Raw genomic sequence first — 15776 nt, 5'->3', positions numbered from 1 at the left:
TGGGAGAAGGCATGCATGTCCTTGTTCTTTTGCTTTACCCCTTGCGTGGTGGACGCTGGCTTGGGCAAAGAATGGGGCAAATCCGCCAATAACCGGGGTTCAAGGGTAGTACCATGGGCGGTAACCGTACCGTACCGTAACATACTTGCCCCGCCCGTCCACCCAATTCTTTGCTAGTTTGCGTTTTTGTACCCGCAGCTCCGCCAATGACGCCATGTCACGACTTGTTTTGTTGTCGGGAATTTTTGATGACACTCTTTTGCTCTGTGATTTTCCTTCGATCGCTTCCCCGCAAGATGATGATGGAATAACTGCACTGTTTCCCTTGTATGGAGCAGCGAGCACTTTCGTCTCTCCCTACTGGGTCAAGAAAACTTGTCTTCTTCAGAATTGCGTCGGCTGTTGCTGCGTCTGAAAAGAAACGGGGCACCCCAGAGGAGATCATTCGATACCCGTTCCTGTGCCTGGTTCCAAATTTCTTCCTTGTTGTCATCTCCCGTCGCTCTCCACTCTTACCAAGTTGGGCAAGCACGCTGATGTGGGCTCATCTTTCCCGCGGCCAGGGACAGAACTATCCTCGCCTAAGAAGGAAAAGGATAAAAGCCTCAATGGCAGCCTCTCCACCATCCTCTTTCTCGGCCTCCTCGTCCTCATCCTCTTCTCTCTATCCGTCCTCCTGGAGCTCAATCCACTCTCCCCCATTGCTCAGCAGTAAGTAATTGTCCGTTTGTTTCTATCCTCTGCGTCTATCGTCGAGCGCGTGGCCGCGGCCACTCCATCCAACCATACAGATGCATCTTTACCCCTCTTCTCCACCTCTGTCTCCCCTTCTAGCGGACTATCCGTTGCTCTCATTGGCATTATTAGATGCGGACCGTCCGCGTTTCATCTTATCCCTTTTCAATGATTTGTTTACTTCCCCCTTTGTGTTGGCACCGTCGACACAATCTCCACCCTACACGTGTGGCATGTCCGGTTCATTTCTCTGGTCATTCTCGCTGATCGCGTGCTCTTAGCCAATCTCTCCCCGTCCTCCTGGTCGCCCTCGCATCGTCCTTCACCAGCTTCAGCCCGAGATCAACTGGAAAGCCTGATCGCCAAGCACGGTCACCCCACTCGAGTCTCACTATCGTCCTTGCGTGACCTGACAGCGACCTCGTCCACATATAATCCACCATCGCCGCTGTCTCCTCGCTCGCCCGCTTCGGAAATTTCAGAATTGTCTGATACTCTTGTCCTCAGCCGTTCTACCTCGCGTCCAATTCCCATACCAAAACCGCCGAGTAGTCCCTACGATTCAGATCTGCCCGTCACCCCGTTGACCGGGCGTTTTGAAAAGGACTATTTCCCGCAGTCTGATCAGTCCAAGTCTTGGAGGAACCGCGAGAGTGTGTCCCGGCTGGACAGTGACCGCTATCGCCGCCCTTCATACCACAAGCCATCCTCCAGAATGCGTTCTGATAGCTCCTCGTACTATTCGCCGGTCATGTCGCCCAGCATGTCACCCTCAACCCGCTCCGCATCTCCACAGCCAACACGCTCCCGCCCTCACAACTCGGCGAAGTCTGTGCCAGCCTTCCATCTCGGCAGTCTGCCTCGGTTCCATCCCGCTGTCTACCAGCCTTCGAACAACACCCAGAGTTTGGCCGCACAGCCTCCGTCACCCCGGCATTCCCGTCAGCAGTCGTACTGGACGTCAAGCTCTCGTGACACGCTGAGACAATACAGAGAATTGGTGGAAAGCGTCACTCTCTCCAAGGCACCCTCTCGACCGCTCTCGCCGAGTCCCTCTGCCCCAAGGCTAGACCCTTTACGCAGCCCGGGACCTGTGACTCCATTGGCTCTGGAGGAGACCGGTGGCTACTTGACCATCGGTGCAACGAGCTCAGATTTTTCGTCAGGCGACTCTCAAAGCTCCAGCGCTGCGCCAGATTTGGTCGAGAAGCTCATTGCTCGCGAAGCCGAGCGGGCTCGCCAGAAGTCGCGAAAGAGCTCCAAGAATTGGTGATCAGGGCCATCTTCCACGTCCTGGCCGGTTATCCAGGATGGAAGCTTGCATCTTTTTCATTCTTTTCCAACTTTCCCATTAACTCATATCTGTCAGATGGGCTCTCGCATGAGAGCTCAATTCAGCTTGCATTATTTTTGTGTTCATTTTATACCCCATACAGCCTTGATTAATGCTTTGCACATGTCACCTGTGGCACCCAGACCCGCTCTTCTCCTATATCCTGTCTCCTATAACATTCAGCCATGGCTAGAACAGACTGTCCTGCTTGACTCAAGAGCGACGCTGAAATTGGATTCAAAAGGGACAATACTTAGAATTTCTCATGTTACCTTCTGTCTTCGTACCTTGGCTTCGACTGATTGCGGGGAAATTTGCTTCGGTTGTGTATTTACATATTGCGTCCTGAAAGGACGAGTTATCGCTAGATCAGTCAATTGTTAGAGATTCTCAGACTGCCACTTGACTTAAATTGTGTCTCAAAGACTCCACTGTCCGTCGACCAAGAGTCCACTGTTCAAATCTAGATAGTTAGTTGATACTCTATAGTTGACGCGAGATTGGCCAACCAAGACCACTAAGTCTTAGGCTGCTCTCCGGAGCTGGGCGATCTCTCCCCGAAATCCGCACCACAGATTTTGCGGGGCGCAAAGCTTCCCCATCGAAGTTTATAACCTGATCTTCTATCCTACATGGTCGATTCGATTGTCTCTTCCGTTCCTGCGATGGGCAATCGAAGCCTATTTCATTCTTTGCTCACAACAAAACCGACCGAACCCTCGATTCCGTCGTTCATCCCTTGAGCAGAGCGCCGTGCTCAATGGGACAGCCCATACGCCCAATCTCCGATATCGCCGCGGGTTTTTAATATTGTACCTCGCAATTAATTAGTCGCAGCACTACTCATTGCACATTGCCAACGCGGACTGTAGGCCTTGAGTACTCTCCAGGAATCTGAAATCCGCATAGATGCCGTCAGTTGAAGCGTTGCTTTCGCCAGTAGACGCTAAGGTCCCCGGCGATATGGCCGTCGGAAGCCAGAGTACACCCGGTGTGGTCGCCGGTCCGTCGGTTTCGATCGAGAAGAAGAGCGACTATAAGGGGTTTGTGGCTGGAGTGTTTTCGGGGATTGCAAAGTTGAGTGGTATGTTCTTCCTAGTTTCCCCTTGGGTAGGAGGACTGTTGGTGACGTTCGGGACTGAGCTGATATCCGTTCTGTGGTGTAGTTGGGCATCCGTATGTGACGTGATCACTCTCATTATGTTGTTCTACGACTGATGGACATGTGCTAGTTTCGATACGGTAAAGGTGCGATTACAAACGAGCAAAGAAGGCCATTTCAAGGGGCCGTTGGACTGTGTACTACAGACATTACGGAAGGAGGGTGTGAGTGGACTGTACAAGGGAGCCACGCCGCCGCTGGTCGGTTGGATGGTTATGGACTCTGTGTGAGTACTTTCGTCGGTAATCGATACGATTGGGTTGGGTCTGATTCACGGATAGCATGCTCGGTTCCCTGACGCTGTACCGACGACTACTGCTTGAGAATGTCTTTTCGAAACCCGCTATTCGGTCTCTCACGCCGTTTGCGAGCTATCAACGTGATCCCAAAACGCTTCCTAGCTTCGGACATGGGATAGCCGGTATCCTTGCCGGTACGACTGTCAGTTTCATAGCGGCTCCAGTAGAGCACATCAAGGCGCGGCTGCAGATTCAGTATGCTGCGGATAAGTCGAAGCGAATGTACAGCGGGCCGATCGATTGCTTACAGAAGCTGGTAAGTCATCGAGGGAGTCTCGGTAGTGTTGCAAGTGAGCGTCGGCTGACTGCAGCATAGTTGCGCACTCACGGTATCGCAGGGTTATACCGCGGCCTCTGCGCGACAATCCTCTTCCGATCGTTTTTCTTCTTCTGGTGGGGTTCCTACGACGTCCTGACGCGATGGATGAAGAACAACACCGCGATGTCGGCGCCAGTAATCAATTTCTGGGCCGGGGGTATATCGGCCCAGATCTTCTGGTTGACCTCGTACCCGTCCGATGTGGTCAAGCAGCGACTGATGACAGACCCGATGGGCGGAGCGCTAGGTGACGGGGAAAGAAAGTTCCGCCGGTGGAAAGATGCCGCCAGGGCGGTTTATCATGAGCGAGGGTGGAGAGGATACTGGAGGGGCTTTGTGCCGTGTTTCTTACGAGCATTCCCGGCGAATGCGATGGCCCTGGTTGCGTTTGAGGGCGTGATGCGGTCGCTGCCATGAGCCCGATGTAATCAGGTAATCAGGCCGACGAACAATGATAGCCTAGACGACCATTTGTATATAGCATAATGAGATACCAAAAGCCAATTGGTAATGAACTTAGTGCGTCGTTTATAGCCAGATGATCAGTGCTGGAGGTGCAACGGCGGAGGTGAGCTTGAGTGCAACATTTCCGCATTCAGCATACCTCGCGCAGGAACTGAGATCTGGGCTTTGGTCCACATTTCAACGTCGGAGACAAATATTTTTGACGTTCATTGGCTAGTTGTGGGTTGAGAGATCGATTAGTTCCAGGGAGATTACGCTGCGATTTTGAGAGTCGGTCCGCGTGTTCTTTTCCGGCCACCACGCAGTGAGGTCAGGGCGGGCAAACACAAGGCCAGACCAGACCATCGATTCATCTTCTCATCATCGCCGGCTCCCTCCCTCGTTGACTCTCCCAGCACGATTAATTCGAAATTTGACCTATTCACCGTCAATCGCGCTATGTCGGGGCGCAGGTCGAGGATTGACTTCATTGCTGGCTAAGTATTATCTCCCTGTGCCCACATCTCGGCCGGCCCAGATCTTTCGACCTGTCCTCATCAAACATCTCCGACTTCCAAGAGCCAGCTCGCATCCTCACCAACTCAACCCTACCGATTCCTGCTTCCCCTCGCTCGTTACCACCGGTCGATACGGCCATTTTATGGCCGTCGTCCGCACAATGCGACGCACGAATCCAATCACTCTCCTCCTTGCGGCCATACTTGCGTTCGGGTTCGTCACCTTCGTGCTATCCCCTTCGACATCCTCTGCCTCCCCCGTTAGCGCAGGCTCCGCTTCCTCCTCCCAGCAACGCCGCGAAGACGACGCCGCCGAAAACCCTCTCTCACCTCCGACGAAACCTTTCTTCAAATCCCAGCCCGTCCGCCAAGATGGCCAACAAGCCCCTCCCCCGGTCGTGCAGTATGACCTCAACAAGCTCAGCAGCACCAGCCAGTCCGCTGCTAAGAGCGAACGAGTCCTGATCCTTACACCGCTGGCCCGCTTCGTCCCGGAGTACTGGGACAATGTGGTGAAACTGACCTACCCGCACGAGCTCATCTCGATCGGGTTCATCATCCCCAAGAACAAAGAGGGCAATGCGGCCCTGGCCGCACTAGAAGACGCCATCGCCAAGACGCAGTCCGGCCCCATCGACCAGCGTTTCGCGAGCATCTCCATCCTCCGCCAGGACTTCGAGCCGCCCCTGCAGTCGCAGGACGAGAAGGAGCGGCACAAGATGGAGAACCAGAAGGCGCGCCGCGAGTCGATGAGCCGCGCCCGCAACAGTCTGCTGTTTACGACGCTCGGCCCCGCGACAGCTTGGGTTCTTTGGCTCGATGCGGATATTGTCGAGACACCGCCGACCTTGATTCAGGACCTCACGGCGCACGATTACCCCGTCCTCGTCCCGAACTGCTACCAGCGGTATTACAACTCCGAGAAGAAAAAGATGGATGTGCGGCCGTACGACTACAACTCGTGGATCGATAGTAGTACGGCGCAGAGTATGGCGGCAGAGATGGGGCCCGACGAGATCCTCCTCGAGGGCTACGCCGAGATGCCGACCTACCGGACGCTGATGGCTTATCTGGCTGATACAACTAATCCGAACCCTAAGAAGGTCATCGAGCTGGACGGGGTGGGCGGTACAGCGCTCATGGTCAAGGCGGATGTGCATCGTGACGGCGCGATGTTCCCTGCCTTTCCCTTCTACCACCTGGTCGAAACGGAGGGCTTCGCCAAGATGGCGAAGCGGCTGGGGTACACCGTGCATGGGCTGCCGGATTATTTTGTAAGTGGCATTTTTCCCCCTTTGGGATGACTCGTGGATGCTAATGCACTTTGCAGGTATACCACCAAAACGAGTGATGTGGTTTTTGGGAAACGATGTTATACTAGACATTTCTTGCACGACGCAATATGCGTTACATTGAGCGCGCTGTGCGCAACTTTCGTCACTATTTAGAATACAATCTTTCAGATCTCATGTGGTGGATGGAGTTTTGGCGCCAGTATTGTGGCATGCGGAGTCCGCATAACCTTTATATTGGTTATATAGACGCACGGAGCTAGATGATTTTCAAGCAATTTTATTTTCTGGTCGGATATTTATCGACTGCATCTGCGTTCTTTCAAGTACTTTTCATCTATCACTATGCCCCATAAAGTATATCCGTCTAATATGCTGCCACCATCAAATCGTACAAGCAACATCACCTCAGTGCCAGGAGATACTGCATAGCGGAAGCGTTAGTCAATGTTCACAACAAGCCGGAATCCAGTACTCACGCAAGCATAATTCCCGCCCCAACGGCAACAGCCAAGAACTGCACAATCGTCTTCTTAATCTCGACTGTCTTATCTTTGCTTGTCTCGAGCAATTCCGGGATGACCGACACAGTCCCGACGTAGAGGAAAGTCCCTGCGGTAAAAGGCAAGAGCATATCGCCCCACGTGAGGCTCGTGCCCAGCAGCCCTGCCGCTGCGTCCGTCACTCCACCAGCCGCCGCGCCGTGTCCGCCTCCGAACTCCTGGATCGCGATCCCGATGAACGTACCAAGGAAGGCACCGATGGCGGTGACGAACTGCGCGCCCATGGCCTTGCGCTTAGAGAAGCCGGACTGGATGAGGAGGGCGAAATCGCCGACTTCGTGGGGGATTTCGTGGAAGAAGACGGCGACGGTTGTGGTTGCGCCGATGGTGGGGGAGGCGTAGAAGGAGGAGGACATTGCCAGGCCGTCGGTGATGTTGTGGGTGAAGTCGGCGATGAGGTTGAGGTACCCTCCTAGTTTGACGCTGGGGTTGATTTCTTTCTCGTCTTCTGGTTCTTGCTTGGCGGCGGGGGCGGAGGAGTCGGGTTTACGCTTGCGGAGCTCGGCGTTGGCGGTGCTAGTGGTTGAGCTGGTGGTTGTGCCGTGGGAGGCGCTGTCGGTGTGCGCGTGCGGGTGAGTGTGCGAGTGAGCGTGTCCTTCGCCTCCTGTTGCGATGCGGAGAGCCTTGTCCATGGCCACGAACGTGAAGAAGCCGACCATGATCCCGAGTCCGAGGAGGAGATTCCTGTTGGGTTCGACCATGACGAAGCGCACGTGCTCCGGGGAGTCCTCGCCTAGGAAGATCTCAGGGAGAAGATGAAACAAAGTGTCACCTAAAAGTCCTCCGACGGCGAAAGCGACCATGACGGACAGAGATGAGGGGTCGATGTTCGGTGGGCATAGCGCCAGGAGGAAGTCTGCAGCTGTTAGATCTGGACACGGTGATAACATGGTTTCTCAAAAGACGCATACTGGGAGGTCCGGAAATGTACACAGTTGCCAGAATTGCATTGACCGCGGGACTGCCAGGAAAGAGGATCGCAAAGAGCCTCGACATCATGCTTGCGGTTTGCGGGCTGGTCGCACGCTTGTGCTCATTGAGAGCTTCCACAAGTGGACATTCCTGAGCATGTCAGTCTTTATTTACTTAGTGGTGGCAATCACAAATGACTAGAAGTTCGAGGCGCAATTACCTGCAATTTGTCTTCGATTTCCGCTACGGAAAGGTCGCCCACAGTGATCTTGTCTCCACTGTCAACAGTCGCAGCCGCCAGCACAGCGAATATGAGAAGACCAGCGACGAGAGCGAGGCCGGTCCTGCGCGCAGGAGAGAAAAAACTGAGTGCCATCGCTGTCGTGAAACTCTGGACTGCAGCAGTGAGCAATTGGGCAGAGACACTCGAGGATAATACCCTGATTAAGCCTGCACGAGAGATATCAGACACCTAGTTCGTTACAGCTCGTTATCAGTGGAGCTAATGTCGGCAAACACGCCAAGCCTCCAGATGCAAACATTAAAAAGTTTCGGAGACATCGATAAGACTTGAACCGCTGTGGAATTTTATCGTCCACCACTTTTTCGAATTATCGCTCCAAGGGAATAAGAAGAATGGGTCGCGTGCTACAGAAGAAGAAAAACCGGTCCTCGACGCCGAAACAGAAGCCCAAGAGGACTGGTCAGCTGAAGAGCGGCAAGAAGAAGATCAACGTCCTGGGAAATGCCATTATCGCTCAAAATTGGTAAGAACTACCAATTCTTAGAATCGATCGAGGATCTGCCACTGACATGAGTTTCACCCCAATAGGGATCGTAAATTGACTTTGACTCAAAACTACCGCCGCCTGGGACTCGTTCACAAACTCAATGCTCCAACTGGCGGTAGCGAAAAACGGCCGACTAAAGATGGGCGCATCGAGGAGGTACCCGAGGATTCCCTCCACATCAGGGGCAGCGCCAAAGCGTCCGCAAAGCAGGCCGCCATGGGGGAGACTAGGGTGGAACGCGACCCGGAAACAGGCAAAATCATCCGAGTGATTCGTGACGAAGATGAGATTGAAGTGGGCGGCCGCAAAGTCAAACGTTCGAATCCGCTCAACGACCCACTGAACGACTTGTCTGAGGATGAGGCAGCCGAGCATACGGCGTCACAAAGAGCCAATGCCAAGAGCGCGATCGTTCAACAGCTGGAGCGTCAGGCAGACCAAGAAGGGCTGGCAGTCAAGGCGAAAAAGCCCCGGCACCAGAGCAAGCGGGAGGAGGAATGGATTATGAGGTTGATCGAGCGTCATGGAGAAAACTACAGCGCCATGGCTCGTGATAGGAAGTTGAATCCCATGCAACAGAGCGAGGGTGATTTGAAACGGAGGATTCGCAAGTGGAAGGCAAACCACTCCTCATAGTTTGTGTCTTGATGCATTCCAGGCGCATGCGGCGTTTTTGATGGGTTGTTGATATCAAAAGTTGTTGTCTAGGCTTCGGTTGTCAGTTTATACTACCTGACAGGTCTGCAACTGTTACATATAGACTTATATCACATTCATGTCCTTGCAGATACCATATCAATATATGAGTCAGAGTTCGACACAGCAGCCTTCCACGAGAAATCGACCATATCTTATGATCACTATCTTCATTCGTATGTAGTGAACGTCGTCTGAACACAGGTGACACTGGTAAGCACACTTCTACGAGAAGAGTCGGCGCTAACATTTCCCTTTCCACATGACAGTATGAGTTGTGTTGTCGAGACGTCGGAGGTATTCATGTTTACTGCAGAGTCACAGTTAGGAGCCGGTGTCCAGCATGCGTTCATAACCTCAGGCAGCATCAGAACGCTTGTTCTCCAGGTATCCGTCTACTCGTACCTTACCCGATTCGGCAACCAAGGGCAACACATAGGTCCCTAGCAACAGCACCATTCAAGGAACCGGGGCAGATGGTGCAGGGGTCAACGCCAGTCAGTCTAGCACTGGCTCTTGCGGGACTTCTGTAACCATCGATGACTCCGGTTCGAATACGGTTCTGGTGCCTGTATAGACCTCCTTTTCCAGCTATACAGGTACCGGGACCGGGACGGATCTGGTCATGGGCATCCACAGATGGGTGTCTATGGCCCGTTCCGTTTTGCCTTTTGATCTTGTTCTCTTCCTTTTGTCATTCTTGTCCATTTCGTGTCCTGGTAGAGTTTCATTATCGAATGCATCCATTGTGCCTCAGCAAGGTTGGCCAGATCTCAACCCAGCTCTGCCTGCTGGTTCCCTAAAGGGCTACCCTTGACTCCTCTCCATTCCATCTCATGGTGTTTCTATCTAGTCGACCCTAGGAGTCATGGAGGTGTCAGTCCCTAGAATGTGAAACGGTTCAAAGATGAGCTGTGCTAGGGGCTCATGTTGAAAAGTAACGGCATCTTCCGCGCTTCATTCACTGCTCAACCACGACGCGTGTACTATCAACAAACATTGCCTCAGCAGCCTAGTTCTAGTTCTAATTCAAGCTCTCTGCAAGTTCAATAGCTGGCCATATCACCACTTTGTCCATACCATTCATTAAGACTATAATCTACACTTTCATCCGACGACACAACTTCAAGCATACCGATAGCAAGCCCTGGCACCCATGAAGACGTATCTAGCCATGATCCTCCTCCTATGCGCCAGTCTCATGCTTCTTGAGCTGGCCAGGGCCCAAGTCAAATAGTACTCTTCATCCCTAGTCCTTCCTACCCTTTGATACTCATAAGACAAAAAGAAGCTGACAACCAGCAGCGACCCTACCAGCGACACTCTCGTCTGCTCTAAACCCGGAGGAAGCTACTGCCCAGAAGGCTCGCTAAAGGGCTCGATGATCATAACCTGCGCTTCTACAACCATGATCGAAGTCCGATCCTGCAATACCATGTACGCAAGTCCACGAACTGGTCCACGAGCCCCTCCCGAAAGCAAACAACTGATCAGTTATCCAGGCTCTCGAGATTCCTTCCACCACTACGCCGGTGCGGCGGTTTGTACGTCCCCAGAGTCTAGAATTACTCCCCTTAACCTTAACTAACAAGAGTAACCAGGTCACGAATCGTCCAAGCACGCAGGAGACGCAGTCTGCGCTTTCAACGGCACAGGATACTCAATTGACGGCGAGATCTCTCACATCCCCGAGACAACCCTCTGCGGAACCTGGGAATCACCTCTCTTCGCCCTCAAAAGAAACTGCAATGGAGGTAGTCCATCACGAACGCAGGGCGCCATCGACGCGGTACACGTCTCTGAGACTCCCCGCCTGAAGAGGGACGTCAATACCCTCCTCCAATCTCCGGCGTCGCTGGATGGAAGAGTCTGCTCCCTGCCATATAACCCATGGAATCTAGGCGACTGTGTCGACGGTACGGCGGTGACTGCGGTGCCGGTTCTACAGGTCGTTGTTTCCGATGGTGCGGAGCGCCAGCGTGTATCTGCATCTTCAGGACATGGGGTGGTGAGTGCTTCTCCGAGTAGGACCAGTTCCATTGGTGTGGTGCCCTCGGCTGTGTCTAGTGCAGGTCCTGCGGCGAGTAGTTGGTCTGTGAGCTTGGGTGGTGTTGCTGCGACTGACGCTGTTAACGTCGGGTCGGGGAGAAGTATGGTGTTCGATGGGGCTTGTTGGAGTATGCTGCTGCTTGTTTCCCTGCGGGTGGTGGGTCATGTCTTGTTGATGCTTGAGTGGGCTTAGTTGTTTGAGGATTCTCCCATGGCGTTTCAATCTATGTTCGTGATGGTTTTACCTTGGTTTTGCATGATCGCCATGATGATCACTTCTTCAATTTGCAAATTACATTGTACAGAAATGTCTGATGTTGGTTGAAAATTACACCTTGTGACAGCCTGAGATTGATTCATAGTCGTGATTCTAGTAGATTTTTCTAATTCTACCTGTCTATGACTGTATCTGAGAAGTGCCGTTATCATTGACATAGCCATGCTTTGACACCCGTCCTTGATCTAGGACGACATAGTAATCCGCGTCCTTGATTGCTTCCAACCGATGCGCAATGGTGATAACCGTTGACTCCCGTAGTTCCTCCCTTATGACCTGCTGAATCTCAAGGGAGCTTTCATGGTCGATAGACGCTGTGGCCTCGTCGAGAATGACAATTGGACTGTGACGCAAGACGGCCCGCGTGAGACCGATCAGCTGCCGCTCACCCTGGCTGAGGTTGCGGCCACCGGCTTCGACGTGCGTCTGTAAATTCCAGCCATGCCGACTACAGACACGCTTCAGCACATCTGCACACTCCTCGTCCGAGTATTCACCGGTCGGATCGAGATTCAACCGGATGCTACCGGGGAAGAGAACAGGATCTTGAGCAACGAATGTGACACGGGTTCGAAGCGCCTGCGTATTGACTTGCGCGATATCGATGCCGTCGACGACGATCCGGCCCGATTCGGGGCGAATGACGCTGAGCAGCGAGACGGCTAGTGTGGACTTGCCGCTTCCTGTTCTGCCTATGATGGCCGTTGTCGAACCTCCGGGGATTGTAAGAGAAATGTTGCGGAGTGAAGGCTCCAGGTGCGGTGCGTATCGAATGGTCACGTCTTCGAATGTGAGGTCCTGCCCAAACCGTGGCCAGGATGCCGGGGGTTCAATTGTTCCTGGGTTCTCCTGCTCAATATGAAGCAGCTCGTCGATCCGTTCAACTGAGACAAAGTCCATTTGTAGCTGGCCATATTGTTTGCACAAAGCATGGGTGGATGCAACAAAGTTGTTGGCGGCTATCAGTACAAAAGCCGCGAGACCTGGAGTGACATTGGTGTATAATGCCAGAACGGTGAGGCAAAATGTGGACGCAGCTGACAGAGTTTCAAATCGATACATTAGCCAACTTTGAAGTGACCAGTAGAAATGATCCATGCCCTGGAATTTGTCTACGACCGCGATGACTCTGTTTTGGAAGCGTTCTTCCGCGTGGAACGCACGAACAGTCGTCAGGCCATGCAGGAGCTCGCCAAAATTCGAGATCAGAGGACTAAGAGACACCATCTCAAGTCGTCGCAGGCTTTGTGACGTTGGCAGGAATTGGAGAAATGTGAAAATGAAAGCTGCTGTGAGAGTGAATGAGAAACCAAGAAATGCTGGTGTCACCGATGCTATGACCACAATTGAGGAGATCCAGGTGATGGCTTGGAACGCAATAACCTGAAACTGTTCACTAATGTTACCGTCAACCACTCCGATATCCGACGTCAGTCGGTTCATCAAGCGACCGATAGGAGTGACATCGAAGAAGCGGAATGTTGCCTGGCTCACTCGAACCATGACCTCGTGAAAAAGTTTCTTGCCTGCACAGTAGACAATGACCAGCATCAAAAGTTGCGCAAACAGAAGCATGGCCGATTGAAACGTTGTTATCACAAAGAAGGCCAGAAGCCAAGGACGCACGTCTTCGAATGGCGCTGGTAGCTTTTCCAGGGGATCTGTTGGGTTCCAACGGAACACCTGGGACCACCCATAAGGTACAACCCATTGTCCTGCGGAATATCTGCCTTCGGGGGTGGAATGGCTGAATGCCAGGAGAATGTGGTTGTAGGCTTCACCCCACTCCTTTAGGAACCACGATTGCCCTACCGACGTTAATCGGTAGATGGCCAAGATAAATACTAGTGAAATCCACCATCTATATCTTCCAGCCCTGATGTAGTTCCAATAGACTCGGGCTTGCACGCCCCATTCCGCACGGTGCTCTTCCTCGATGAACTTTGTCGGAGCCGAAGCCGCAGCCTCTCGAAGAGCGCCTTGAATCTCGCTTTGGGCCTCGGCTGTCTTTGCTAAATGCGATTGGACATCTTCATCAGCGGCCGAATCCATAGACACGGCCTGTTTACCGTGAATTGTAGCCCGGCCATCTTCAATGTGCACTATTTGATCGGCGATATGACTGACCAGCGCGGTACGATGTGTAACGAGAACAACGACGCGGTTTTGCATCAGAGGACCCGTAAAGCACTTTCGAACCACGGTCTCAGCAGTGTTGTGATCAAGAGCAGAAATTGGGTCGTCAAGCAACAAAATCCTAGCCGTACTGTAAAGTGCTCGCGCCAGCGCAACGCGGGCTTTCTGGCCGCCAGAAAGGCCTATACCATTCTCACCCACAAAAGAAAGGTCTCCATGCTCGAAATTCTCGAGATCAGGAAGCAAGGCACACGCATCCAGAACTTTCTGGTACCTTTGCTCATCATATGGCGAGGAGAAAAGGATGTTGTCTCGGATACTCATGCTCTGGAGCCATGGTGTTTGAGCACAATAGCCCACCATCTCATTAGGGATTTCAGCAGAGCCGCCAATCCTGTCCAGTTCGCCGAGAAGTGCTTGAAGTAGAGCCGTTTTTCCAGCCCCTACCTTACCAGAAACAACAGTCAGCCCCTCGGATATCCTCAAACTGATATCTGACAGCACCGGACCGACTCGACCAGGCCAAGCATATGAGCAATGCTGTAGCTGAACGGAAAAAGAGTGGGCGGGATCGGTAGTAGGTGTCTCCTTGTTCGGCTCGGCCATGAAGTCCTCAATTCTTTCGACGGCGATAGATGCATTGATCAGTACTGTTATGAGACTAGGGATATCTCTAAGGCGGGTTTCCAGCATAGTAAACAGCTGCAAGGCAGGGAAGATTATGTCAATGCGGAGAGGATGACCAGCCAGAAGGGTGTAGGCATACAGAGCCACTACAGGGAACACACCGCTAGCAAAAGTGTTCACGAAACGAATCAGGATGCTCCACAGGTTGGTGATGATACGAAGGTTCAGCTCCGATTGCCTAGCATCCATAACCTGCCGGTACCAGTGATCCTGCCATCCATACCAGCGAAGGTGACGAAGTGCTTCGACAAATTGAGAAGTTATCTGAAGTCTGGCATCTGTTGCGAGTCTCCGCACTCGCTCCCAACGGAGGAGTGTACGAGTAATGACGGCGTTCAAAGCCTGAGCAACCAGGATTGCTAGGATTCCCAGGAAGCATGATGGCCCAAAAAGCTTCCAAACAAGCACGACTGCAATGATAAGTCCAAGAGGCTTGTCAATCAAGGAGTCGACTTCCCAAAACCGCTGGGCGACTTCGTAAACATCACCACGGAGCAAATTGAAAATCTTGCCCATCGAGGCAGCCGATTTGGCTGCCTTTTTCTTGGTTTGCCGGCGGCCAGAGAATATCCCACAGAGTTTTCTTCGCTTGGGAATCTCCACTTCTTCGTCTGTATCTTCTTCGACAAGCTCTCCGTTTGCTGCCCCTTCATCCTTTTGTTCTGACTGGGGCTCAAAAATGTTCTTCCTAGAGAGTGCCTTCTCGTAGACCATCATGATCATCTCCCCTCTGCTCCTCTCGTAGCATCGTCTACCGAACCAAAGGTTGAGTACCTGCGATTGCGCCGCAACCACACGAAGGACGAGAGTGGCCAATGCATAGGTCAGGGCAGGGCGTTTCCCTGAGCTCATGTCCTGCATGGCTTGAAGGAGTTGCTGCAACAAGATTGGGGTCGCGAAGTCTGAGGATCAAGTCAGCGAATATTTCTGTAAAATGCACAAGAATTCCTGACCGCATATCATCTGCACAATTGCAATGGTGGAAACAATCACTACATCAATCCCGTTCGCACGAAGCAGACGACCAATCACTGAGCCTTTAAGTCGACGAAACTTGTCATGTAACCTGCGATGTTGGAATTCGAAGCCAAGGAACCAGACGTCGTCCTCGTCCAATCGTCTTTTCTTCCCAGTAGCGATGAGCGGTGCCATCCATGACACACTAAGGAATTGCCACAATCTCAGATTGTCTTCTGGACTGCGAAAGTCGCTGGATGGGGGTTGTCCAACAGCAGCGATGTCATAAATGGGAACTGAAGGCTCGCGGACAGGCATGAGCAATATAGTAACACATCCAGCCAAAGCTGCGCCAGCCGCAACATAATACGCAGGCAGTCTTGTCACTGCGTAGGCGTCATGGTTCGTAATAAACGACAATTCCACAGCAAGCTCTGTGATGAAGTATGCAAGCATCCAAGCTGGACTTGTCCTTGGACGTGCTATACAAATGAAGATCGCTGCAACTGTCTGAGGGACGAATCAGCTCAAGTTCCCCCACGATGCGGGCTATCTTACCCATGACACAAGGAGAGCTATAGTAGCCACTTCAAAGCCATTTGTAAT

The 15776-nt window shown here is 52.5% G+C and overlaps 7 protein-coding genes across 7 annotated transcripts; 5 read left to right on the top strand and 2 right to left on the bottom strand.

Moving 5' to 3' along the window:
• Window positions 1-329: 329 nt before the first annotated feature.
• On the top strand, window positions 330-2008 carry Asppvi_001506 (uncharacterized protein; the record flags this gene model as incomplete). The annotated part of the gene is made up of 2 exons (XM_043297801.1): window positions 330-711; window positions 1017-2008. 2 exons carry the CDS (start codon window positions 330-332, stop codon window positions 2006-2008), a joined length of 1374 nt encoding a protein of 457 aa, XP_043153736.1.
• Window positions 2009-2977: 969 nt separating this feature from the next.
• Window positions 2978-4265, top strand: Asppvi_001505 (putative mitochondrial carrier protein; the record flags this gene model as incomplete). Its single annotated transcript, XM_043297800.1, has 5 exons — window positions 2978-3152; window positions 3235-3244; window positions 3301-3456; window positions 3512-3785; window positions 3846-4265. 5 exons carry the CDS (start codon window positions 2978-2980, stop codon window positions 4263-4265), a joined length of 1035 nt encoding a protein of 344 aa, XP_043153735.1.
• A 706-nt stretch (window positions 4266-4971) lies between these two features.
• Window positions 4972-6161, top strand: Asppvi_001504 (mannosyltransferase complex subunit MNN9; the record flags this gene model as incomplete). Its single annotated transcript, XM_043297799.1, has 2 exons — window positions 4972-6084; window positions 6141-6161. 2 exons carry the CDS (start codon window positions 4972-4974, stop codon window positions 6159-6161), a joined length of 1134 nt encoding a protein of 377 aa, XP_043153734.1.
• Window positions 6162-6510: 349 nt separating this feature from the next.
• Window positions 6511-7953, bottom strand: Asppvi_001503 (Zn(2+) transporter YKE4; the record flags this gene model as incomplete). Its single annotated transcript, XM_043297798.1, has 4 exons — window positions 6511-6526; window positions 6582-7521; window positions 7577-7727; window positions 7798-7953. 4 exons carry the CDS (start codon window positions 7951-7953, stop codon window positions 6511-6513), a joined length of 1263 nt encoding a protein of 420 aa, XP_043153733.1.
• Window positions 7954-8213: 260 nt separating this feature from the next.
• On the top strand, window positions 8214-9004 carry Asppvi_001502 (nucleolar protein 16; the record flags this gene model as incomplete). The annotated part of the gene is made up of 2 exons (XM_043297797.1): window positions 8214-8344; window positions 8410-9004. 2 exons carry the CDS (start codon window positions 8214-8216, stop codon window positions 9002-9004), a joined length of 726 nt encoding a protein of 241 aa, XP_043153732.1.
• A 1468-nt stretch (window positions 9005-10472) lies between these two features.
• Asppvi_001501 (uncharacterized protein) lies at window positions 10473-11306 on the top strand (the record flags this gene model as incomplete). Its single annotated transcript, XM_043297796.1, has 2 exons — window positions 10473-10608; window positions 10666-11306. 2 exons carry the CDS (start codon window positions 10473-10475, stop codon window positions 11304-11306), a joined length of 777 nt encoding a protein of 258 aa, XP_043153731.1.
• A 204-nt stretch (window positions 11307-11510) lies between these two features.
• Asppvi_001500 (putative ABC bile acid transporter) lies at window positions 11511-15488 on the bottom strand (the record flags this gene model as incomplete). Its single annotated transcript, XM_043297795.1, has 2 exons — window positions 11511-15115; window positions 15167-15488. The coding sequence occupies 2 exons, from the start codon at window positions 15486-15488 to the stop codon at window positions 11511-11513; spliced, it is 3927 nt and encodes a 1308-aa protein (XP_043153730.1).
• Window positions 15489-15776: the final 288 nt, after the last annotated feature.

This window comes from Aspergillus pseudoviridinutans (genome assembly GCF_018340605.1).
Source record: "Aspergillus pseudoviridinutans IFM 55266 DNA, scaffold_1, whole genome shotgun sequence".
NCBI lineage: Eukaryota > Fungi > Ascomycota > Eurotiomycetes > Eurotiales > Aspergillaceae > Aspergillus > Aspergillus pseudoviridinutans.
Note: the sequence above shows the minus strand (reverse complement) of the source record. Positions and strands in the feature narration are given on the sequence as shown.